The sequence below is a fragment of the Melospiza georgiana genome, chromosome 5 (assembly GCF_028018845.1).
Source record: "Melospiza georgiana isolate bMelGeo1 chromosome 5, bMelGeo1.pri, whole genome shotgun sequence".
NCBI lineage: Eukaryota > Metazoa > Chordata > Aves > Passeriformes > Passerellidae > Melospiza > Melospiza georgiana.
The window spans coordinates 30,689,132-30,716,864 of NC_080434.1; the positions used below are offsets into that span (position 1 = coordinate 30,689,132).

The following is a 27,733-nucleotide window of genomic DNA, read 5'->3' on the forward strand; positions in this document are numbered from 1 at the left end:
TTCTCTAAAAAGTTACCATTTTTATTTCAACATTTTTTTAAAAAGGCATAAAATGAGGGAGGTTTATGAATAAGATGGCAAAGAATATCTATGTAATGCACCAAGATGCTCAGCTGTAGACAGTGTGCAGGGATTACTTACATCACTGGTGTTGACAAACCACGTTATTTCCCCATAAGATGCCAGCTCCCCGTTCACGTAACACCGGAGTTCGCTGTTCTTCCAGCGGTTATAGATGTGCACTATAGTCACCATGTACCACTGAACAATAAAAAAAACAATTGATATAACTCTATAAACACTTGGGAGTAGCTTAAGCATTCAAGTGGGGCTTGGAAGAAAAAATTCAACTCTTTATGTGAATTAAGACTGAAAGATGTATTTTAAGTAGAAAAGATTAATAAGTCACTGGTGAGTTTTCTTGCATTGCTATGTCAAAGAATAATATGCCATTCTTTCCACAAAGGGGCTTAAAAGGTATTTATGGCATACTCCAAAAATCTTTATGACAATGCTGAACCAAATTTACACTGAAACTACTCTGTAAATAAGTTCTAAACTGAGCTACTCTTAGCAGGATGGACTAATACAAATGCCATTCCAAAGAGCATGGATGGCTCCAGACTAAAGCCTCTCAAAGGCTGTGCATGTCAAATTATCACAAACAGAATCCATATTTACAGCAAGGGATTACTGATAAGGAATTCCTGAGGAGGCCTGTTCTCCCACAAGATGTTTACATCAATTCCAGAATATCTAAGTGAAAAAGGGAGCATCCAACATCACATAACACTACCTAATAGGCAAATCAGACTTGAACACCAGTTATAAAATCAACTCATGTTTTAGTTGTAAAATGCAAAAGAAATAACAATTCAGAACACATATTTGTTTTGCTCATTCCAGTGTAACTATTTTTCTACACAAAGATGAGATTAATCAACAGCTACAACATAGACTCCCAGGCTACAATTTTAGACTCGTGAAACTTATTTGAATGACTTTATTCTTTTCACTCACCTTTTGTGGCTTGAAATCAAATTTTACACAGTGCTGGAAACCTTTTCCCTTCGATTTTATGGACGTTACGATCAAGCAGCCTCCAACAAAGTGTGCAGAATAACCAAGTCCTTTGTTTGTTCGGAAACTGACAAATCAGAACAAAATCAGCACATACGCAGATGGATGCAGAAATCATTGAAAAATTAATAGAAAATGAACATTAGCAATATCAGCTTTATACAATACTCACCAATATAAATAAGGCTTATCCTTATCCACATTAATATTATTTACAGGATCCATTCTTAGCCAAGTGTGGAAAGTAAATCCATTCTGGTAGGGCCACTTGGCTATAGGAGGTAAGGCAATAGCCTGAAGAAAGCAAGAAGTTATTCATGCAGAAAGACCAACACAACAGTAAAAGTGTGCAGCTTAAGATGCAATCTACATATATATGCTGATAAACAGAGGCACACTGCAAATGTATACAGCTCCTCTATACTGAAGAAAAAAAAAAATCTGGCCTAACTTCTGTTCTCTTTGTACTTGATTGTTACAGTATTTTAATAACCTAAATATTTAAAAACTGACCTTTATACCTCAAAGAAGATTATTAATAGTAACCTATGCTTCAAAACTTAAATGCTTTAGTAAAAGCCTTATGGCATAACAACTTTTCAAAGAGCAAATTCAGATTAATTTGGTTTTATGGTAACCTGACATAATAATCAGTTCCATTTTCACATAGAGTTGGTATTCAGGAAAATAACTGATCATAAATGGAAAGCTGGCCACATTTCACTACATAAATTATTTTTTCTCCTGAAATTCATATTTAAGTAGGCTTCCAGAGAGTGTAACACAGAATTTCAAACTTCCTCAAATGAAACACAATGCAATGCAATCTCCACCAGGCAAAAATCTTCACACCAAACATTGTGTTTTTAGTGCAAAGCCCTTGAGTTACAAACCATTATGTTAGAATCCTTTGGTTCAAACAGCTGGGGTTTATTTTTTGGAGTTTTTCAGTTTGTTGGGTTTTTTAGCATTACTATTAGCTTTCTGCTGGTGTGCAGCCCAGATTTGCAATGCACACTGCAATTAAGAGGGCCATAACCTCTGAACAAAGATGCCACCCAGATGATCAATATCAATGGATAAAAAAAACTTCAAAGAACTCAAGTGTCTCCAGACTTGTTATTATGTTCCCATGCTCCATTCAGCTACTCCTGTCCATACAAAATGCTATAAATCCTTCTGTATATCAGCTAACTAACCAGTCTCCAGTCTCCACGTCTTTGCAGCCAAGTCTTAGGAATTGACAGCATTATCACTTAACTCACAGTGGATCACAGAGTAATTATAGTAAATACTTAATTTCTTAAACGTATTAATTTGAATATATATAAAAATACCTACATAAAGGTTACTGAGGCACCCCGATATCATAAAATATGATTCAAGCAATCAACATAATTAACAGAAGTTAAAGCAGAAGTTAAATAGAAAACCATCAATAACCAAAATGAACACAAACGTGTCTGTCTATTGCCAAGTTCTGTTGCATGTGATAAAACTGCAGGAGCACTTTTCTAGTAGTCAGCATTTTTCAGTCTCCAAAGTTTTCATTCAAAACATAATTCATTATGTCGTTGAGTTGGTGAAATTCAATCTCAAGCCACCAAGGCAGAAAGCTAATGGGTTTATGTGAAGAAAACAGGAAAGAGTTATCTGATAAATCTTATTCAAATCTCATTCTGAATTGAGCATGGAATTTTGAACATAATTTTTCATTCTACAATTGTAGAAGCAGAAGTGTTGACTTACTTGAATTCCATCAGAAGATTCTGCAAAGGATTTTCCAACTCCCTATTCAGTTTCAAATTTTTTTTCAAGTGCCCACCACAGAACTTAGAAATGAGTCACATGAACAATTACAAAAAGACTAATTGTTGCTAAATTTAATCCTTTTCAGTATTATTCAGCCTATAAAGGTCTAGGATCAATGCTTTCTCAAAGATTTCTCATAAGCATCTAGAGTGAAAAGCAGGTATATCCTCCCTGCAACACGATTTAACTGAACCAGTCTGAAGAAACCCCAACAAAATACAAAAAAGCAGCCTCATTTGTATCCATTCTTTATGTAATAGTATTGTCCTTTTGTAGTGATATTGCACATCTATTATAAACACAATTTGTTCAGGCACTAGTGTAGGTGTCAGGCAGAGAAAAAAATTTGGTTAGAACTCTATGACAATGACAGATGACACAAAGAACACCATAAATGAAAATAATCAAAGGCCTTAATAGAACAGGGAGCAAATAAACAAGAAATGTAAAATATCTACATACTGCAGCACTTTTTCCTGGAAAGTTGAAGAAGGCATCAGGTCCATACTTCTGAGGCATGTGTTTCAACACAGACAGTAACTTCCCAGCATGTGGTGGCTGACAAAGAGAATTATTACATTTGTAAATAAGTAAAACAAACCTCTAAGAAAGAAAAGACTATACACACAAAAAGCAAATTTTAGCACATTTTAAAACTTTGCACATGGTTGAACAACATCCTACTAAGACACTCAGCACCCTCAATAAAACAACATTAACAGCCATGAATACCTTCACACAACATAGATGCACTGGATTAAAGTTAATTAGGTAACTTCACTAAGGACTTGAAGGCCAGGGCCACATTCACCCAGCATAAACTAAACTGACCCTGAATGTTGATTCCTGCCACTGTCTGTTCATTCCCATCACCTCTCTGTATGACTTTGCTGGAAGCTAAAAAAAATTAACTGCTCCAGATGAAAACTAACTTAGGGAAAGCAAACTCAAATCAATTTTTAATTCCAGTTGTTCCGGAAAGTGGCTGAGTAAAATCTGTGCCAGCACAAGGGAGACAGGGAATAGCTAGCAAAAGGGAGAGGGAAGATCAGCAGAAGGATTATTTTCATCAAGATGAGAGTCACACATTAGATTAAACTGATTTGGTTTATACTTTCACTTAAGTCCATGGAGAAAGATTCAAGTCCCAAGGGTAGTTTGGAGCACCTAAACTGAGTGCTCAGTGTGAAAACTTAACACTTCTCCACCACTCAGATCTTGCTGATTTTATTGTAATAGTCTGTAACTACAAACTCCAAACCAAGTGTATGAGCTCACAACAACAGGAGAACAGCAAATATTGATCATAGTGACAGGACAATTTTGTGCCTTGTCTTTCACCACACCATATCTTTCCAGCAGATCTATTTTCAAACTACAATTTTAAAATCCTGGATTATAAAATTGTAGTTTGAAAATAGATCTGGAAGTGCCCTTTTTCATTTTGTTGTTAACAGTTACCCTCTGAAAACTATGCATGATGTTGGAGCATTGCATGGTCCATCACAAGTATTTCAAATGTACCAAAGCTGGAGTCAGCTAAACAGTGCTTCAAGAATCTGAGTTAAAACTGAGGAGGAAATGCTGAGAGCTGCTTAGATGTCTGCAGTGCCATAGAATTTGACCAGGTAAATTGTGCTGCAGCAAAATACTTGGTATCTTCCCAGTTCTGCCGATTTTAAGATTTATGGAGTTGTACAACTCCTTGGCAATCCAACTGTGGCATTTTTCTCTTGCTTTCCCCTGTATTTGGTCTTTAATAAGCAAAGGAAATTAAATGCAAATAGCAGGGAGACAGGAAATGAAAAAGTTAATGTTACAGAGACAACTTTATTTCACCTACAGTTAAATATACTATGTTCAATTACTAAGTTTAAACCATCTATAAAGTTTAGAGTATTTTTCTTTAAGGAGGTTAAGATCTCCAGAGTTATTTATTTCAAAGGGCCTTTTAAAGTCTGCAGTATTATGTGTGCATACTTGCTTTTACATGGCATACTATTTTTTTAATTATTTGAAGTCAACAGAGACACTGCTACCTCTCCCCTACACTACCCAGAGTATTTTGAAATAACAGGAGCTGAATTAAAATTCAAAGTAAAATGATTGTTAAAATAGTTCCCAAGTCCAATGAAACAACAACTGTGTGTTGAAGTAAACTTTATCAGGTGGCCTCTACAACACACACATTTTTACTTTAGGGAAAGTGGTTACTCAGCTGTAACTCAGGGTCCTTTTCTATTCCACACAGGAACAAGAGAAAAACTTGACAATTTTTCAGTGGGACTTATTTCCTTCAGTTCAATTTCTGCCAAAGTTTTCACTTCCCTAACTGGATAATTTTTTTTCATCCTCAAGTAAAGTACAGCATTGTGCAAAAGGGGGGAGAAAAAAGATCTGCCTCTGTAGGCATTTTTACTTATTTCTCTTTTCTGATTTAAAAAAAATTACACCTTTTTCCTTCAATTTCACATAGCTGGAATCAAAAAAATAAAATCATGTGCATAATAACACCTAAGAGTTACCTTATTATTCCCAGGTGTTAGAAAAGACCAATATTGTCCACAGGTTCAGGAAGAAATTTAACTTAATCAATATTCTACTCTCTGTATTTTAATTGCTTTCAGATAAAAAGATTCTTTATATAATAAAAGAAAGCTCCCTATAGTTTTTGGTACATTCAAAATTTGTTTATCATGAAGTTTTTGGAACAGTCTTAACTTGTAAAAATTAGGAAAAACAAAAGTAACACGATAAAAACTGTTTCAGTTTTGTGTTTTGTTTTACCCATCTCCCTTTTTCTCCTTGCAGCTTGCTGAAGAACAACTTCAGCTCCCGAACTGTCAGGTTATAGCTCGCCAACACACCGAGCATGTCCACTAAGAGATCTGAAAAGCAGAAAGAACAGTGATATAAGTGCTTAATAAAATGCAAAGGCAAACTTTTATCATCTAATTAGTAACTGTGTCCATGAGAAGCAGCACAGTTGGAGTCCCACACTGGGGGAGGCTGTACCTGCAATCATGTTGTCAGCCCTGTCGATCCTCCTGAGCACCTGCTCCACGAGCCCCACCTCCGTGCAGGCCTGCAGATTCCGTATGCTCTTCTTCAGGATTGCTGTGAACATGCTCCAGACCTCAGCCTGGCACGTGATGTCACACTTATCCAGTAAGTCCACCATGCAGGTGATGCCCTCTCCTTCTTGGATGATAAAGTTCATTTCCAAGTCAAACTGGCCCCCAACGAGCTTTCAGAGAAAAATATTAAAAAAAAAAATGCTTAAGGCAACTGTATCAAAGTATTACTCTATGCCTAAAGTTATTTATTCTGTGAGAAGAAAACTATTGAACGGGGAAAAACATAATAATGAGGCCAATATTTGTTCTATCTTATACCATCTTACTTTTCTTCTTTTTCAAGTTCTGTTGAGTAACAAAGGTGCTCTTAAGGTGTCAACTATTATCAGACAATTGCTGCAGAAAACCATCTGAGTAGTTCAGGATAGACATGTCCCAGGTTAGCTGAAAAGTGAAGATACCAAGTGAATGTTCTAAAACAGGTGAGCCCAACAAAGCAGTCGAGATATCTTAAATGACCTGGAGTGACCTCATATTTGCTTAACACATGTCCATTAAGAAGGCAATTCTAGCCAAAAGGAGCTGATGCACATCAGAAATATTGCCACTTATAAACACTTATGAGACATTCCAGTGACTAAAGCTGGTTAAGAATTAACTGCCAGGTTCATTAGCAGCCCCAGGTACTCAAAGGAAGCAAAGGCTTGCTGTATTTGCAGGCATGTGGAACAGCAGCACTGTTCCAAGCCTCTGGCTGTGATTTGGCTATGACACTGAAATCCTGTAATATTTCAGGTCTCTTAGAGAGTAACAGACCACATATGCCTGTGCCTGTGGATGGGGGAAGGAAATAACCTGCTCCACTCTCACTTGCATACTTAATAAAACAAAAATTCCAGCTGAAGACAAAATGCATTATACCAAATTAACTCATTTATACCAACTCCCTACCTCCACTCTTTAAAGTTCTCTTGGACCTCAGAGCTGTATTAACCTTAAAAACGTGCCCTGCTTACCAAAATAACCATTATATACCAGCATACAAACAAGAATTCAGATACCATTGACTCAAATTATCAAATAGCTCATGACCAGAAATATTTCAGCTCATTCTCACTTCTGCAAGTTTATGTTATTATTTCTCTCCTACATAGTGGTGTTCTTTGACAGGCTTTGGCCATTAACAGCTTCAGTAATGTCACCTGCTGAAGTCACACCATGTCAAAACTGCCCCAAAACCCTAACTTGCTTCCACATTAGCTCCAACAGCTTCTCTGAGCTAGTTAGGACCCAAAGAACAATTTACAGAACAGAACATACGCTCTTCATTAACCACTGAAATTACCATACATTTTCCTCAAGTGTCTAAACCTTGCCACTTTAAAGAAGCAATCTTTGGACTTCTGGGAATAAATCAGTAGTGCCAAACATCACAGGAAACAGACAAACTCACTGCTCTTTTGACAGAATAGACAATGTCACATGGCAACGATTTCTAAAAAGTAATTTACACTTTTCCATTTTCTCCTCTCTGGGTCATGAAAAATAATTATGCAATTTACTGTCAGATGCTTCCACAATATCTTGGAAAACAGCAAGAAGTGAATGGGGTGACTTGAGTTATATTCCCAGCTTCTCTATATCAACTCATGCTGTCAACTCAAACAAATCCATCACATCATTACCATCCTCCAAGCCTTAGCTTTCTCCTTCTCTCCAAAAGATGGAACAGAGGCCTAACTCAAGAAAGCTCTGTAGGGTATGCTAGGCAGAACAAATTCACACAGAATTATCTCAAAACAAATGTGAAGAAAAACATACACCCTCCCTTAAAGAAAACCCTCAACAGAGCATTTGAAAATGTAAAATACATAATCAGAGTTATACCTCATTTCACTGAATTTATCTTCTACAAAACTGAAGCATTCCTCAAGAATACTCTTCTTAAATTCAAGGTAAGAAACAAAGAAAATATTGTATTCTGCGTAGAGACAGATCAGCTAAAGATTAAATTCTGGCCACAAACAACCTGCTAATTCTTAACAAGAAATTCAACTCTTTATGCATTTGGTTTTAACTATCAGCCAACCATCAATTATCACATGAAAACCACATACAGCTACTGGAGGTGACCTTACCTTCACCCTATAGTCTACCCCACCAATCTTTCATTTTTGGCTACATACACTATTATCAGAACCCACCCATCCAGGACGCTGTCAAATTAGGTTTCCAATCTCATCTGCAAACATAAGCATTTCAGGAAGGACATTCTAGGAATAATATGCTATGGTAAAAAATAATTACCATTTTAACACTTCCTGTGAGGGAAGTGAGGACAAAAAAAATTGCCAGGGAAAGCAGAAAAGCCAAGGCAGGGTGCAGCTGATGCACAATATGTATGCACATCCATTAGATACACACAGGCACACACACCCCCACACTATGTCATATTAACCCTTTCTAATGGTGATTTGAAACTGATCAACCTTCAAAACACAAATTTGTTTCCAATGACAGGGATCATAATCCAGGTCCATGCATTGGCTAGTTATTATCTGAGCTGCAGTAATGGCTGTGCACAGCAAAATGTAATCTTCCCAAATGTCACAGTAAGTTATGAATATCTGAGCAGCTTAATGCACCTTACTAGCCATGAAGTGTGAGAATGTAATCTTATTACCTTTTTTATGGTTGTATTTTTTTGAATAATGTAGCCTTTGAACTGATGTATAGTCTTTCCTTGCACTTTAGCATGATTTGGTCTCCTGTGTCGCACAGTACATTTTTCAAAATTCTCCAATTCAACGTATTTTAAGTCCTATGCTGAGCTGCATAAACAATCTTTATAGCAACCCACAGGGTGGCATAACGTTTTCTTTCCCCAGCATGTAGAATTAAGTACAAGCTTACAGGAATGGTTTTAAAGGGCAGCATTCAAATACATCCTCACAAATTTTGGATTTTGCCAGTTATAGCCACCTTCAAAAATATATATATGCTAAAGCAATAGCTCAAGCTTCTCAGTAAATAGTTCTACATTTAGCTGATTGAGAACAGGGAGAATACAGCAATTTTTGAATACACATGCAGAAAGTGTATTTTCCCCCCCTTAGGGAATTAAAGTGATGAGAAGTCAACATAGTAGCACTAATTTTTAGCATAAAATTGCACTACAACACTTATAAATAAAACCAAAAAGACTATTTAAACACACTTAACCTTTCTTTGCAATGAAATTATGTGAGATATGAAAGAAAGGCTTCACTGTCTGGAGGAGCATACAGAAAATAGCTCAGAATAAACAGTCAAGCTCCACTTTCCTGAAAGAACATGATCTGGATTATTAATCTAATTTCAATTATTTCTCCCATTAACAGATATAAAACATTTAGAAATCTTGCAAGACAATCCAAGAAAAATTTTTTCCATGACACAAAAAGAAGAAACCAAGCCCAAAATCAGCATTTCTCCTGGATAAGACAAACTGGCTATACTTGGGAGAACTACAGGGCTCAATCTTCACATTTTTATCTCAAACTCCCCAACAATGTCTTCACTTCTATAGTTTCCTCATCCTTCTGGTTGTTAGATAAGCCACAGATCAAGTACTTGCTTTGTTCCTCAAAGCCAAGATGAAGGGCTGTTAACCAAACTGCGACCTCTCCCTTTTCCTCAAGATTATTATTTTTTAATATCAGAATTGTTTTTTTAGTATGTCCAAAACAAGGAATATGAACACCTATTCCATGAAGAAAAAAAATGCAGTCAAACAGGCTGGCTCAATCTCAGTGAATTTTTCTTTAAGTTTGTGCTTAATAAGAACCTGCAAAGCTGGGCATTTATAATATTCTTTGCCTATGCTAATTCCTTTCTACCACCAAAGAAATAAACCACCTCCATTGTCCCCTTTCACATACTCAGAAACATATTTCACATATTTAGAGATTGACTGAATTTAGTTGATTGAAAATTATTGATCATCAAAAATAAATGCCAAAGATACGGGAATTACAATCTCTCTAGGGTAAGAATCTTATAAGATCATGTATGATTCCAAGCTGGTTAAATTCCAAGGGCACACAATAAATAGGAAAAATTAGCACCATGATACACATTCATGATATGATAAAAAGATGGTTGGGATTTGGAAAGGCTTCCTCAGAACAGAAAACGAAAAACATTGCAAAAGGTATTAACTCAGACATACCAATTTCCATGCATTCTTTTCCAACCACACCTAGAGGTGAGAACATTAAAATCTGAGTACTAAGAAGATTTGGCAGGAAAGCCAAATAGTTTGGATAGTTTGGATAAGTACATCAAATAGTAACATTAGCATGAATGTCAGGTCAGTGGTACAGAGCTTACATCCAGAGAGGTTAAAAGGGAGGGCAAGAAAGGGGTGGAAAAAGCCTGGATGGATGTCCCCTTTTTTCTTCATTATATTGCTATTGTATCGACCATAATGCACTAGAAAAACCAGAGAAAACACAAAGCACTGTGGGAAAACCCACTCAAGAAAAGGGAGGTCACACCTTCCAGCAAGACACAGATGATTTACAGTCATTTGCTACCTTGGCTCAAAGTTTAAATAAGTGACACCATGGAGGTGCAGGGGACCAGTGACCCTCCCACAGAAGGAAAGATTCTGCTCCAACCACTTCTGTAAGGAGGAGACTCCTCTTGAATCTTCCTCCAATTTCAGACTTGGTCTCTCCCATTGGAAATAGGTTTCTCCCATTTTCAAACAAAACCAAAGATTACCCAAAAAACCCCAAACAAACAAACAACCCACCAAAAAAACACCCCAACAGCATCAAAGAACAAACAGGTAATTCTTGCAGAAAATCACAAACTTTTCCTGCTGATACATCAGATTGAAGTCACCAATCTCCACCATCCAGCATTATTGGCATACAGTAACACCACAAAAAAAAAAAAAAAAAGAATACTAATAGTACTAATCTACCTTTCAAAGGAGTAAGGATGGTAAGAAAGGAAGAAAAGAAAATCTCCTTTATTAGCTGCTTTCTCTCTTATTGCCAAGTTCATAACAAAGCCTCCAACTTCATTTACCTGGCAAATGAGAAGTCCATTCTAAACCAGGCATATCAAAAGTGGCATCGCACAATAGCAGAGTACCCACTTTAAACTTGATGCTTCTATGGGATTCTGTTCAACAGTGTTCTTAACTATAATCAAAGCTGGATCATTCAGGGGAAAACCATTCCCATTGCTTCCCTTCAAAGGGATGTAATATAAATGTTTTGCATTAAAATAAAATTTCTTCAAGCCTGTCTGTCATTTGGAAAACTGCCTAAATGTGAATTGAACAGGCACCCACAAGGTGTTAAGAGCCTACTGCTGCCACCTAATGTTGTATTTGAAACCATTAGCCCAGAATCACACATTTTTAAGGCAGTGTCTCAGCACTATATATATCATTCTCTTCCTCCTCCACACACCTCTACCAGCAGCTGATAGCAGCATGCTTCATCACAATGAAGAAAAAAAGCTGTATCTCCAGGAAGTAAGGAAAAAACTTAGAAGTAGCAGAAGAGTTTACATTTAAGCACTGGCTTCTATAAAACCAGAGTTTCATCAACTTTACAAAAGCTAACTACAGAGGACATGCAATTTACCCAGGAAATTACTGGCAAGTGTCTCTTACCCAGTTCATCTGAGACATAAACCAACTCATTAAACTTTTCCTTTAAAATGCACTTAGCTATGCATACATGAAAATTACTCTCTCAGTGAAAATAAATGCAAAAAAAGCAAAATTCTTGACCATGTAGGTACAATACATCTGAAGCATCCTATGGGTTTTTCCTTCCCAAGACAATAGGAGAAGATAAACAATTTAAAAATACAATTATGCTATAATCAATGATTATTTACCCTAGCAAACAATGTAGCATTTTCACCCTACTTGCAAGCATTTTATGTCAAATTAGTTCACTAAGACAGTTCAGTTTGTAGTGTGCAGCTAAAGGCCCAGTGTAAACAGAACAATGCAAGGAAGCATTAGCTCTCTACAATTTTTTAAACATGGGGGCTGGGGAAACAGGTCTATGAATTTCAAATTTTATATTTGTGTTTAATCTTGTGTTTGTTTTTGTGTTTCATCTACTTTAGAAAGAGCCATTAAGTATCTTTTATGTACATACCAAAATCTGACAATTAGTATCTTATAAAGGGAGCAACACCAGTTTTAAGTGAAAATATTAACAAAGTTAAATTCTATCTTACACAAACAGGAAGAAAAATTTCTACAATTATCAGTTTGGTATCCATTCAAAAAGGGATCTTAGTACAAACAGTTCAAATCAAAACCACCATGCCTGAACTCAAAACAGCTACAGCATTCCATGCTAGATGATCTTTAAGGCCCCTTCCAACCAAGCCATTCTATGATTCTCTGGCACCACCACGCACTGTGCCTCTATTCCAGAAATTCAACCACAGATTCCAAGGACAAAAGGCATCAACAAGTCCAATATAAGGAATTTTTCTCTTCCCCCAGTCTTCACTGCCCCATCAGGAGGTGGGACAGCTGATACACAAAGGATGGCCAAGAACACAAAACACAGTCCCAGGAGCCCACAGTGGCACTGACCAAACTGTAGACAATACCCAGCAAGCCTGCAGCCATTGGAAAAGTTCAGATGGGGAAACAAGACAGGATAAAACTCATTCCCTACCAGATTTTATCTGACACACAACACTGGTATAAAGGGCTTGGCCCCTGAGGAGGCTGCACCACTGAGATTTATTTCAAATCCCTGAAAACAAGGAACTAGGAAGCTGAATTTTTGTAAATCAATTTCAAGACTAAATTTCAACATTCTCTAAACAACAGCAAAAGGTGTATTTACAACACATGGCAGTTTCCCTTGTTTGACCTGTATTACCATAGAAAATATCTAAACCCAGATGAAATTCCCATCTTTCCAGTACCTGCATTAACAGCATTAAATTCTGCTTTTGTTTTAATTAACGTTTTTCAGTGCATCTTAACCTATGATCCTGTTTAAGACATAAAAGAAAGATATAACTCTGAGAGATCGTTTAATAACATGCAAATTTGTAGCTCCATACAGGAAATGAAATATCCTAAATCTTTACATCACATCAGATTCATATGTGCATTGAAAGCAAATAAATCATTTAAACCATGATACAGAGAACCTTTTTAAATTTGCATTTATCTACAGTAAATACTGCCATGTTCTTTAATAGCTTGCTAGTGCAATCTTAGCAAACTAATGATTTATGGTTTTGACATTTTAAAAATCAGAAATCTGTCATTTTATGACACCCAGTAGAAAGTCTGCTGGAGTTGGAGTTGCATTACTCTGAATTTAAACTCAGATACACGAGGCATACATAGCAAAGCACTGCACCAAATATCCATTTCATTATTCCGACACTTCCCTCCCTAGCTACATGTCTAAAAGTTATCTAATGTTTTAACTTGAATTTTTTTTTTTAATTTTCATCAAGCAAGATACCTTTCTGTCAGTTCTGGAAACATCACCCATCAGCAAACAAACCCAATCTGCTGAGAACACCACACTCCAGTGACCAAGGCTGCACAGGTCTGCATCATGTCCCACCTTAATCCCTTCCCTCAAGGAAGGCACCCAAAGGATAACATTTCTAATGCCACATTAATCACAAACAAGTCCAGAGTGGGGAGCAAACCCTACAGTAAGAATGGCTGTACAGGGAATAATACCCTGCTTGCACCCACTTCCATCAGTCAGGACATTCAGGCTGTAAGCAATTTTTTTCTGCCTAGAGGTTAAATCAGACAAAAAAACAACACTGCCCATCACTGACACCATGCCTGAGCAAACATAGCAGCAGTTCACATGCTTAGCATTTTCTAACATGTGCAGTGTTCATCATCTAAAAAAACTAGCTTTTTTGTTACTTAAATGTAAAATATTACCAAATATATGTTTTCTGTCAACCAAGCTGGTGTGCAAAGCCAGCCACTATATTTCAACAAGAAAACGTTTTAGGAAGTTTCATTTAAGCATTTATTTTACTTATGATTTTATGAAATATTTATTTCCATTTGGCAAGGGAAATCACTGGTGTAGTAAACCCCTTCTAATTATAAAGAAATACAAACAATTATCGAATTTTTGTGTATGCCACTTACACCAAACAGAAATGCTTCTAAATACACATATATATATATATATCCATAATGAGTAAATAATGTACAAAACACACTACATTAGAGCTTCTGAAAATTCCAACTTGCAAGCTAAGAAAACTAGAAAGAATGTAAATAATTCTCAAAGAGTCTCTCAGTGCATCCAAAGAGAGGTATCCACCCCCTAGCAACATATGGGACAAGCAAGACATTCTTCCCTCTGGAATATGGGAAGAAAATATTTTTTGAATCATTACTAAAAAAAACTAAAATTAGAAAGTTTTTATTTTCTCTTTAAGCCTTTTTAATTCCTATTTTTGTATTTGTTATAATATGATATAGTAGTATAGCAGCATGGATATAAATTACAAATATTAGTATATATTTATTGGGGGTGAATGATGACCTTTTATTTAAATGGCAGTTTGTGCAACCAAAAAGCACTTCAAACCAAAAAGGTTTGAAGACCACTTCCCTAAATGCCAGAGAACAATGTATCCCCATATTTCCCTTCAGATCAGAACATCTGCGTGGTATTTAACAGTGGGTTGAGGGCAGGAAGCCACCACTCTTTACAGAATCTGAAGTTTGCATCCTGCAAGTCTCATACAAACAATTCTTCACAGAACTTTATAACTTTTGAGTTACATTCCACAGCCCCTTTGTGATAGTTATAAAGTGCATTATTTCAAAAGTGTGTAACAACAGAAGTCTACAAGTAAAAACAAGGTTATGAGCTCATTCTAGAAAACATGTTTGAAAGTGCTTTGCTAGACTGTAGAAACTAGGGAATAACAGCAACAAGTAAAGGAGAAAGGTGAAAGAAACAAAGGAAATTGAAGGAAAGTAACAAACTAGAAGATGTTCCACACATGGAATTGTATACCAACAGCAAATACACTTGCAAGGGAAATAAACCAAAGCTCAAAAAGCCAAGAAAGAACACAAGATGTAGAGATTAATCAATTTACCTATAAAGCTCTGGCAGGTTTTATCAGATTTAGAAGCCATGATGTTAAACACTTCCTCTCCTACTGGAAGGCACAGCCCCCCTGTAGCTCCTCCACTGCCATCACCTTTCACAGCGCAGCAGGAAAATTGCTGGGAGTTTCAGCACAGCTACCAGGCACCAGGTTACAAATTCCAGCAGAAAACAAGAGCCAGCACATCTGTTTTCATCATTTCTGGCACTGCCTCGGTCCAGAACAGCTGGAAAACCCCCACCACAGGTGCCTGCTCAGAAGTGGCAGAGTTTGCTGCCACGGCTGCAGCAGGACAGTGATGAGCTGGGATGTAAGGAACACGAAATGACACTACAGGAAATGTAGCACTCAGCTTGCCTTCTCGCCATTTCTAAAATTTTCTGTAGCTGTGATCAACGTGAGAACACCATGCAGCCAACGCTGGCTAGAATAGAGGGTGCTTACAATAAGCAACACTCTTTTCCTTATTCTTACCAAGTAATAACTTTTGAGGCTTTTTGCTTTCAGATTCTGCCATTCCTTTGTTCAGAGTTTTAAAGAAAATGGATTACTGGAAGTCAGTGTATAGAAATATTGCTAAACCGAAGATTTCTGCTAATCAGGGAAAAAAAGTGCCTTTGTGAGAACAGGTATACCAGGAAAGCCTCCACAACTAGACCATTTTTATCTTTTTTCCTTTCAATGTGCATAAGGCAATACTTAAAACAAGGACAGAACTGTGACTGACACTGTTTGTTACAAGTGGCTTACATTTCTAGGTTTGCAAAAACATTTTAAAGCTTCCCCTCCTCCCTGATTTGCCACAACACTTCTTTTTGGTTGATTGGAGATTTTTTTCCTCCTGGTCTAGAAACTACTATTACTTTAAGGCTCTACCCCACCCTGATTTCCCTCTTATCCCTCTTCTCAGCATACAGGCAATGACTGAAACAAACTGTCTCCAAGGAACAAGCACAACAGTAAACAAGAGAAAAAAATCTCACAAAATCACAAAGAAACAAGGAAGACAAAGACTACAAGTGTTGCATATTATCCATATTATCACCATCACACCTTCACCTACAAACACACTCTCCTGTTTACAGTGTTGTGACCAAGGTAATTTCAGTTGTTGAAATTGAAAGCACTGTAATTGAAATTGGACCTAAAAAGGCAAAAGCGGCCTCAATTAATACAAATCCAAACTACATTCTGTTTTTTAATGTGGCAATCAAATTACCAACAGCAACTGCCACATATTGTTCAGCAAACCTGGCAAGACCCTTCCATTCCCTGTGACTGACTGCAGTTCAGACTGGAGGAAGGTAACTACTGTTAAATAAAATGGGGCTGAATTACATTTTGAAGCAAGCATTTAGCCAGTAAAGCCAGAATTTGCTTAGGCTTGACCTCCTCTGTTCTTAACCTTAAAAAGAATTTATTTAAAACACAGAATTCAGCAGATTTATAAAAAATTCTGCTAAAGACACAGTATTAATGGAGTTCTCACCATTTTTTCATCAACACTGTCACATGTAGCTGCATTCTAAGGCAAAATGCTTTTTCTGGAATTACTACACTTGCAAGGATTCAAGAATTTAGGAGGATGCTTAAAGCTTGTCCCACACAAAAAACTGTGAATCAAAACTAAATTATTACCCACAAGTGATAATCCATATAAGCTGAAAAAGGCTACATCCGAATAATGTACGAGTTTGTGACACAGTGTTTCTTGGAACACTCTTTTCCCCATGAAAAGTGTGATTAAGTGAACAGTAAATCTTGCTTCAGTGAGACAGTGAAGGAAAGAACATCTGCCACTATGAAAAGCTACTCAACTTGAACACAAAGAAAGCATCATTATCAAAGGAGAGGTCAATGCCATCAAGACAAACAACAGCATAATCTTTTCAGAAAAATCTTCTCTCTCGTTCCATATCCAAATTATTGTCCCTTTTTTCTTTAGTGTCAACAGCCACTTTTAACTAATCAACATAATTTCCCTCCAATTCTGTAACTAGTAAAGCATCACAACAATAAAACAAAAAGCAACCATCTTCCTAGTTTCTTAAAATCTCTCTCCTATATGAATTTATTTACTAAAACAAGTCTCAAAGAAAATATACAACATCTATTATGGTCATGGATTCTGGGGCTGCAAAGGTAACTACAGATTTTACAGATAAAAGAACTTTTGGAAATCACACAGGACTTCAATATTTTTCATATTAACAAATAAACAGAAACTAACTTTATCTTTAAGTTAAATAATTTTGATTTAAACTCTAAACCTGGAGATTTGGTGAAGCTTCTCTCAGAGGAGCTATTTTGTTCTCTTTCCTTCTACTGGCACGTTATCTCTAGCAATGAAGTTTTGCCAAGCAAATTTGGCACTATGAAGAATCACAGATGCATTCCTCAAGGTTTATCAAATCAAGTTCTCAGTAACAGCATTTCCTGCAGCTTTCCACGCACATAAATATTTACTTATACGAGAAAGAGATTTCCCAACGCAACAACAGAAGAGATTGCCACAAAAACTATGAAACAAGTTTCAAGACAACAACCCAATCAACAGTATAAACTGTGGTCTCTAAGGTGTGAAGCCAAAGACCAGCACCAGTATCTGGTATCTGCAGTGGGGTAAGGGAGTATGCCATGAAATTCATGGACACATACGCCTTTAAGAGGAAGACAGAAAAAACCCTAATGACAACAACAACAGCCTTTAATATCAGGGTTTCCTTTTCCTTTCAGCCCACACATTACCCTTTGTTCCAGTGTAACCTGGAGAACAAAACCCAAAGAGCTTTACTATCTACCACCTGCCCCAGCAGCAGCACTGTGGGCACACACACACTCCTGCACAGCTCACCACACTTTTCTGAGTAGAAAGGCACCTTTAAAGTGGCAGCTATGAGCTGGTGAGGTTAAACCACCATTAACATTATACCAACTTCATTTACAGACTGAGCTTTAGTGTTGGCCTTTTTTTGTCAAAGATTAAGTCATATGGCTCCGTTCCAAAGCTCCAGTGTCCTTACAGCATGCACATTTCTCTGTAAGGCCACTAGTTACTCTCTGTAGTGGGTTGACCCTGGCTGGATGCCAAACACGCACCAAAGCCTCTCCATCACTCCCCTGCACAGCTGGAGAGGAGAGGGAAAATATAACTAAGGGCTCCCAAGTTGAGATAAGGACAGAGGGAGATCACTCACCAAACTGTCATGGGCAAAGCAGACTCAAAGGCATCAACTGAATTTATTACTAACAAAATCAGAGCACTATAATGAGAAGTAAGATCAAACTTAAAAACACCTTTCCCCCACCCCTCCCTCCTTCCCAGCTCTATTTGCTCCCCACCAGAGGCACAGGGAGACAGGGAATGGGGTTCTTCTCCACCCCTGTAGTCCCCCCAGCTACCAAAACCTGCCCACAAACACAATACATCCTCACACCTCACATTCTTCCAACTTATATTTCTCTACCCTTCCCTTATTTTTGCAATCAAGTCTAGAGTTCACAGTAGCTGTGGTTTTTCCACTCATTCTGTTTCTGCACAGAAAATGTTATGTTAAAAAACCAATCATTTCATCAGTATTTTCTTGTTGTTTGGAATTCAGAAAACTCCTCCTAAAGCCAAGATAAATGCAAAAGGAAGTTTCCTGAAGCTTCCTAGGTTTTTAAGTCACTAGGCATCACAGAATTGTTAGGGCTGGGAGGGACCTCTGGAGATCATCCAGTCCAACCCCCTGCCAAAGCAGAGTCACCTGCAGCAGGTGACACAGGAACATGTCCAGGAGGGCTCTGAGTTACTCCAGAGAGGGAAACTCCATGACCTCCATGGGCAGCCTGTTCCAGGGCTCTGCCACCTCAGAGTAAGGAAGCTTTTCCTCATGTTGAGTTGGGACTTCTGAGTTTAGGGCCACTGCTCCTCATCCTGTCACTGGACACAACTGAAAAGAGCTGGTACCATCCTCTTGGCACCTGCCTTTGTGGTATTTCTACGCATTGAAGAGATCCCCTCTCAGCTTTCTCTTCTTCAGACTAAACAGGCCCAGCTTCTGCAGTATCTCCTCATTAGAGAGATGCTCTGGAGCCCTCACCATCATCTTCATCCATCCATCAGATAAGCTGGCATAAAACTACAAATATTTTATGACAGTGGTAATCCTGTCAGACTGTCATCGCACATTTTTTCTAAACAAAATCAAACAGGGATGGTTTACATGGTTACAGACAAACCTACAAACAACTTGGGGTATTCTGCACACAAAATAAACTCAAGTACACCTATCCAGCTCTGCTACCTGTGCTGGTTATTCCACACAAGTGAACAGCACAAGCTCATATGCAGTTAGATTGCAACATGAACCATACAGAGTAACCGAAAAAAGAAATCAATTCTCACATCACATGTGGTCAAACCCACAAGAAGATTTTTTACTTTATTAAAAATACTGATAAAAGAATACTGTACTAGCAGGGAGGGGTACAGATTGCAGAAAATAAGTTCAAAGAAATAAATGTGAACCTCATTCACTCACACACTGTTCAAGTTGTAAGCAAAACTACAACCAAAAAAGGTCACTAAGCAGGTTTCCTAAAAAAAGAGTCAACTTAATTTATATGGATGATGTCAACAGGGTGTAGTACATGAAAACTGATATCACCAGTATACTATGAAACTCCTGACTTTATATTCATGTTTGTTTTCCCCATTATAATAACTCATTCAAACTTTATTATGAAAATATTCTCTACTGGACTGTGATAAAAAGAATATTCACTCCTACTTCACACATTTCTCAGAAGCCACAGTCACTTGTGAGGCTGTAGCAAGGTGGGAGTTGGCCTCTATTCCCAAGTAACAAGCAATGGGACAAAATACAATGGTCCCAAAGTTGTGCCAGAGGAGGTTTGCATTGGGTACTAGGAAAAATTACTTCACAAAAAGTGTTGTTAAGCACTGGAACAAGCCCTCCAGAGCAGGTTGAATCTCCAGCCCTGGAGCCATTTAAAAGATGTGCAGATGTGGTACATGGTTTAGTGGTGGACTTGGCAGTGCTGGGTTAATGGTCAAACTGAATGATCTTAAGGGTCTTTTCTAACCTTAATGATTCTGTGTATTCTAAACAGTCAGAAAATTCTGCCATTCAATTTTGGCTGGTGTTTTTTTACATTTCAAACTCATGAAAAGCATTATTTAATGCCAGTGAAAGACTCCAAATCAGTTATTCTACACCTGCTTAACCTGATCCCTCCAAATACTAAGCAGGATTGAAGTCAAACACAAGTCTCATGCCTTCTCTGCTTGTGAAGGCAAGAACCCATTAATGCTGACAGCTGAGTACAGGCAGGGTATTTGGAATAGCTGACAGCTGCTGTGTTAAGGAGTAAAAAAATATTAAATCTCAGAATACCACCCTCAAAAATATTATTTTACTATAGTAATAATTAATTTTAAATACTTGATTAATAAAATAATGATAATTTGTTGCAACTGGGATAACACTACTTCAGAACCCATGAACAGGATGCAACTGCTTACTCCAAAACCTACCTTCATCTCAACTACAAGATATTACATGCATTGTTTGTTTCAAATCATACAACTACAGAAGAAAAAGCAGTTCTTAGTGTAAAGCAAAAATCACACAAGTGCTTCAGCAATCATTTCAGTGTACAGCAGTTTTCTTAATGTAAAACAAACAGCAAGTATAAAATACATGTTTTGATTCTGACAAAACTTGTGGTTTAAGCTTTATTCTTAACAAATTTAAGATTTGTACCATCAGCTCAGTAAAGAGCAATTTACTCAGAAAATCTATTTCTTGATTATGGATTCAAGATTACTTATAGGAAGCTTTTTGCTTGTTGGTTTCACAATTTTCTTTTTTCCATTTGTATGAGAATGTCCATACAAACAACCTTACTTCTAAGCTGTGGGGTATTTCAAGCTGTAAAACACTCATTTTCTGAGAGGCACAACTGCTGTCTTTTTAGAATTATTATTAAAAGACCTCTACCTCTCTTTACACTCTCATATGAGAATGAAAATACTGATTCCTGGGGAAATGCACTTAAACTTAATTCTCTGAAAATGTACTCTCTTTGAATTGTTCAATATGAGATTTGCACTGTGAGAAATAGTATACTATCTGATGAGAAATGAGTTTTTCTGGGCCATGAAATAAAAACACTTTTTGGAATGAAACAATTCTTATAGATGTCACTTTCAAGAATTGTCAAAGGTTCAAAATTTGTGTTTTCATCGTATGAGATATAGGCCCACATTCTCCTCATTTGTACTGGCCCTACTTCCAGCTGAGCTATTTTTTTCTGACACCAATACAACAATCTCCAGGATTTATTTAGTAGTCTATCTTGACTTCTTCCATAATCAGCAGCTTCCCTGAAGCACTGCAGCATTATTTCTTGTTAAATGAAACATTCCAAAACAGGGCAGGAAAACCCACAAAGAAGTGAAGGAGAAAACAACAACAGATCTGAAGGCACAAAGAAGAAGGAATTATTTTTTAAGGGACAATAAACAGCATGAGAATTACAGACTATCATCTCAGTGAAATAGTATGGTAAGAAGACTAAATGTGAGAGCAAGTTCCCCAGGTTCCTCAGAAAGAGGGGAAGGTTGCAGGACACAAAGGGGTTTGTTTCAAGGGAGCAATGCTGGAGTCTGAGAAGGAAAAACAGTACTGTTTCTGTAATATATTATCCTGTATTGTAGAAATATGTACAGAAATCATATTCTGCTTGTACCTGTCCCTGGTTTAATCTTCCGCATATATTTCTTCTCCTAGTTTCATTCAGCTTTTCCATAAATATTCTTGCTGAAATCTCTTCTGTATAAGGTTTTTTTGCACAGTGTGGACTAGGGTTAAAAAACCATTTGTTGTTACCTTGCCTTTTCATTCTTAAGCTTTACCTGATCTTCAGTTACCACTTACTCACATACATTATCACAGAATCTCAGAATGGTTTGGGTTGGAAGGGATTCCAATCCAATTTAGTTCCAAGTCCCCAGCCATGGGCAGGGACACCATCTGCCAGACCAAGTTGCTCAGGACCCCATCCAATCTGCCTCTGAACACTTTCAGGAATGGGGCTTCCAATTGTTTCTCTGAGAAACATCTTCCAGTGCCTCACAACCATCACAGTTAAGAATTTCTTCCTAATATTGAATTTAAACTGGCTCTCTTTCACTTTAGAGCCATTACCCATTGTTCTACCAGTAAGGTTTTGTAAGAAGTCTCTCTCCAGCTGTCCTGCAGCCCCTTTATGTACTGAACAAAAGGCTGCAGTGAGGTTCCCCTGCAGCCTTGCCTTCCCCAGGCTGAACAACCCCAACTGCCCCAGCCTTTCTCCCATGGGAAAGGTGCTCCATCCTCAACCATCCCAACACAGATAACTCAGCACCAATACACAAATGACAGAGCTCCTTCACTCACCATAATCATCAATTCAAAAATCAGCAAAAAACCTTTCTGAATCCTCCCTGCTCATCTCTCTCAGCCTCCAGTAGCTACAATACAATGATGCCAAATTACAGTCCAAGATAATTCTGTCTAAAATGTTTGTCCTGCTCATTTCAGCACATCCTAAACATGTGCAAATCATCCTGTCCCAGGTGAAATTAAACATTCCAAAATCAAAACTTAAAACTCTGTTTTCTCAAAGGAAATTCACTCAGAACTTAACTTTTTGCTTTTTCACCTAAATCCAGAAGAAACCCTGCTTTTACTTACTCTGGTTTTACTCTTGCCTTTATTTCTGGTTTGGCCTTTATTTTTATGTCAAGGTGCTCTTCTCAAGCACTTTATTATCTTCTATTCTATGCTGTCCTAACACTGCTTTCAGCAACCACCGATAGAACTGAACATACAGGCATTTATAACTCAAGTTGCTTACTTGATCAAAGCTATAGTGATTTGAGAAAGAAAAAAGGAAAAAAGCCTATGAAAAACACAAAAGAAACATTTATCATAGCACCATTCACAGAATTTGGAAGGGAAAAGAAGTTTCCAGAGGAAACAGATTTTTTCCTATGTCCTCTTGGTCTGATTTATTTTGAGCAGCATGTACAAAGATTGTCTTTGTACAGAATCAATCTTTGAATATCTCCCTTAGATCAAGTCATGAGATTTAAAGCTGCCCTCATTTTCAGAGGCCTGTAATCTCTGCTAATAATACTTAGCAGATACTTTCCTTGAGTGTCATCTTAGTTATACCAGAGGTGCTGATCACTTCATTCAACTTCTCATACAACCAATTCTTGTTCTCACACCCACCTATCAATATTGACAAGTCCTTCCTTGGGTTATCATCTCTGTCTCTTGTGTCCTCTTCCAGATCTCCTCCCAGGTTCCCCTGACCATTCAGGTCACAACCCTCAAAATAACAATGAAAACAGTCTGAAACTGTAAAATAACTCATCTGGTTCTACTGTGCTGCAGCCTATTGACAGAGAACACGTGATAGGCACCATGAATGGCCACAAGCATCAGCACTTTTATACACATGCATAACACCCATGTGCCCTCTTACTCTTGTGATTGGTCAAGGCACACCAGCATTCCATGCTTCCCTTCCTTCAATACTGTTCACCTGTCTTATACAGCTGCAACCTGGCAGGGCAAGATAGCATTGCAGGCAATCTCTATTCTTTTGCAACCCATTCTCCCACAGCCTACTGCAACTACTTCTGTAACTTTACTTCAACTAGAAGACTCTCCTAACTTCTGCCTCATATCTTGCTGGTTTTCTCCCCATCTTGCATCTAGAATTACACAGTACACTTTTAGAAAACAGCACTGGGCTACAAATGTTCAGTCCAGCTCAAAGAAAGGTCAAACAAGGATTTGTGCAGCCTGCTCTAGTGAAAAGGTGTCCCTGACCATGGCAGCAGCTTGGAACTGAAAGATCTTTTAAGTCCTTTCCAACCTAAACCACTCTATGATCCTCCCTGCCTTAATTAACAGGAGTTTAACATTTCTCTCTTCTCTCCTTGTTATGGGCTACCTACATGACTCAAGGGAAAAAGCTTGAGTTTTCCCAAGTTTTTTCCAAAGACCAAACAAATCAACCTCCACCAGACACATTACAAAACAAAACACACTGGTGTAGATTAGTAGCAGAATGTTCTCTGCACATCTGCTTCCCTGGTGTTTAACACTGAGTAGGGCACTTTGGGTACTTGGTGTCTCATGAGGATTTGAGGAAATATGTAATTGCTGTCAGCAGAGGTGGCTGATGAGTGTTTGCAGAGCAGAAACCAGACAATTTGACACAGACTGTCACTGGTGAGCCCTGCTGCCACAGAAGCCGTTTGCGTCAGGAGCTCCATTTAGCCTGGAGCTGGTACGAGAGCAATGGGAATGTTGTTGTGAAGACCTTTGGTTGTTGGGGAGTGGACCCTTGTCACCTCTCAACCTTGTACTGGCTCTGTAAGGGGTCCTGGGCAGCAGGGCTCCTGGACCCAAAGCTCTAACCTGCTCTCTCCTGTGAGCTTTCCTTCAGGCACCATTGGAAAGATGGTTCCATGTCCAGCCAAACCACCCATCTTAGGAGATCTCTGAGAAACATCCCTGCTGCAGATCAGTAGTGTCCCACCTGTTCATGTCTTGCTGAAGCCAGAGGAATAGAAAGCAAAGAGGAGTTTTAATGGTGTAGTTCAGATTCTTCATTTGTGATAGTTTTAGCCAAGCTCCCTCCTGTTGCCTGTGGACCTGATTACCCCAAACATCCAAACAAGGATTTAGGGGAAGAAATGGCAAATGCCTTGTTGGAGAGACACCTTTCACAGCTCATAGTTTATCTTTTCTGAGTGCAATAACCTGGCACCTTGCCCTGCCACAGAGAGCAGTATTGCAACAGAAGGTGACTCAGAAGACACAGGAAAAAAAAAAATCTATTTACACAGCTAATGGCTGAGCTTGTCTGCCATATCACCTCTGGCAGACTGAGGGATCAGTGCCACGAGTTGAATTTTCCTGTGCTGTCCACAGAGACTGCATCTGAAAGAAAGCCTTTGAGGCCTTTCTCAACTATTTCAGAAAGAAAAACCTTCATGGTATTTTCAGCTTGCCCTGTGCTGCTGTTCCAGTGGTCTGTAATTTGCATGCTTTAGAGGAAAGTGTGCACCCTGAAGTCTGAGGGATTGATTCTGAAATTTTTATCTTAACATGATCAGCTCAGGGCCTTCTCTTATAACTCCTGCCCTGGTGGCTCTCCCCCTGAGTTTGGTAGCAGCTTCAAGTGCACACTGCTTACAAGCTTAGTCACAGCCACTGGATTTCATCCCTTCAAAGATGTGTCTGTAAAGAACCAGTTATAGAAAAGTTGTTTCCTTGCAATTTAAATTAGCTTAAATTCAGTTAGAATAAATAAAACTTTCACAGATCTTAGGAAATAAAAGACAAAAGTAAAAAAGAAAAATGAAATAAAGCAGCACAAAAAGGATAGATGTCTAAACACTTTCCTATCCTTTGGCTATTTAGAAACACATTTTTACAAAGAAAAATAAGTGCTAACTTCTTATTTGTGCAAATTAGCATAAAATTCATCTGTCCAAAGATAATCAGATATCAAAAGTGCTTTTACACACACTTCAAAATAACATAGCAATGGGTATTTGGTCAACTAATTCAAGGTATTGTCAGATGGTTTTTGTTATTTTTCTTTCTCTTAGAAAGGCAACAATGCCAATCACTGCATCCTTACTGGAAAGTCAGGGCTACGCACAGATCTCCTGCTACACAGAAACAAGACTGATGAGCACCATCTCATGGGCATTTTAGGTAACAGAAAAAAAAGAACTTTGTCAATTCTCCAGTATATGGATATACTTTCCAAAATAAATACACTGAAATTGAATGACACACAAGCATAATTTCAAAGTTGCAGATACTTAGATATAAAAATATGGCTCATATTAAGGATCTTCCAAAAAATCATTCACTGCAAATATATCTGACAGGAACATTGTCACATTCACACAGGAAGAATTTTAGAAGTATTTAGCCACTAAAAAAAGTATTTATAAGCAGTTAGGTACATTAACAATCAACAACACACCCATCCCAAAGAATCTGGCACAGGAACTATAAAATAAGTTCTAAAAAAATTAAGATAAGAGCAGTACCAACAGAACTCTTATTTCCCTTTTATTTGTAATTTTAAAAATAACTTTAAAAGTATGATTAAACACTTGAATGTTTTCTTTTCAGCTGTACAATAATTAATAATGTTCTAAGAGATTGCCTACATCCATTCCAGCAGATCCTAGAATGACTAAAACATGACTCCTTAAAAACAGTCTTGAGGGCCACATTACTTGGGAGTACTTGACATTCAACAATGCAGTTCCTCTGTGGCCTGAAATTTTACCCAGCACCAGCAATGCCTCAGAGAGAACAACCCAGTTCAGGTTACAAAGACACTCCTGTTGTAGCTCGTGACATTTTTATCTTTCTTCAGTTAATTGCAAAGTTTAATAACAAATAAATTTATAGACAACTAACTTTGCTAAGCACATTTCTGATTAAAAAAAAATTTGCGTACTATGGTTTCTGTAAGCTTTATTTGAAAATAGCTTGAAATAGTCACTGTCAAACAAGTTTTACTCCTTTGAGTGCTAAATTTTACCAGCTCTGAACATCAAATGAAACTTTGTTTAGTGTCTTTATTTATTAGATACTGGTTAACTAACAAACCAAGGACCAAGCCAAAACAAAACATTAATCACAGCACTTCTAGCACCATTGCAGAAATTAGAGAATGCAGGTTCTGCCAGCACAGGCAAAGCTGCTCCAGGCTGAGCACTCAACTACAAAAAACAGACTGTTCATTCTAGAGCAGCACCACTTTTTAAAAGACATGAAGCATTGTCATGTCCCCCCTGCCCTGAACCCACTCTCGTTCTGGGAAAGGTGTTCATTAGAACAGCGTGGCTGGGACCTGGAAGTGGAGGCCACAGCTCTGCAGCCACTGTGTCACCTGCCTGCACCACCTCTGCAATCATCCCACTGCAGCCAGGGGTCAAGCCAGATCTAATATTTCAGATGCAGATCAGGATGACTCTGTGTAATCCCTCCCAGCAAACCCGACAGTGTTTCCTTGGCCTCCTTCCAAAACTCACTCCAGTGATCCCTCTGCACAGCACAGAGGCTCAGCCTGCTCCACACTCACATTGTATTAGCAAATTTGCCACGCTAGATCCTCCCCAGTTGATAATATGATATAAATTCTTGTTACACAACTTGTCATGTCACAACATTAATCTTCATGAAACTATCAGGATCAAAACAGATGCCTTTTCTCAAGTTCACTTTTGCCAGGACAAGAGTATCAATTCTCCATCAGCTGAAATAATTCTCCTAGTTATTTCAGAAGGCATTCCAAGACTGGACTGCAAAGTCACCAACCCTGCCAGTTAACAAGGGTTTCCTGCCTGGTAACAAATATTTCAGCTCAATCCCATGAGTCCCATCTCACATCAAAAAATTAACACTAGGGCAAGACATTTTGTATGAAGAAGAACATAATTATCACAGCCCAGACACTTCAGCATCTTTCCATTCCTGACCCAGGCAGGTCTGTACCAACTCAAA

The 27,733-nt window shown here is 38.0% G+C and overlaps 1 protein-coding gene across 2 annotated transcripts in view; it reads right to left on the minus strand.

Moving 5' to 3' along the window:
• Nucleotides 1-27,733, minus strand: part of LRBA (LPS responsive beige-like anchor protein) — a 368,385-nt gene that overhangs the window by 321,870 nt on the left and 18,782 nt on the right. For both annotated transcript variants that reach the window (XM_058024236.1, XM_058024237.1), the window contains exons 2-7: nt 5,908-6,139; nt 5,680-5,780; nt 3,355-3,450; nt 1,253-1,374; nt 1,021-1,147; nt 142-261 (exon numbers count right to left, since the gene is read on the minus strand). In XM_058024236.1, the coding sequence (XP_057880219.1) occupies nt 142-261; nt 1,021-1,147; nt 1,253-1,374; nt 3,355-3,450; nt 5,680-5,780; nt 5,908-6,139 (798 nt within the window). The remainder of the gene's footprint in view (nt 1-141; nt 262-1,020; nt 1,148-1,252; nt 1,375-3,354; nt 3,451-5,679; nt 5,781-5,907; nt 6,140-27,733) is intronic.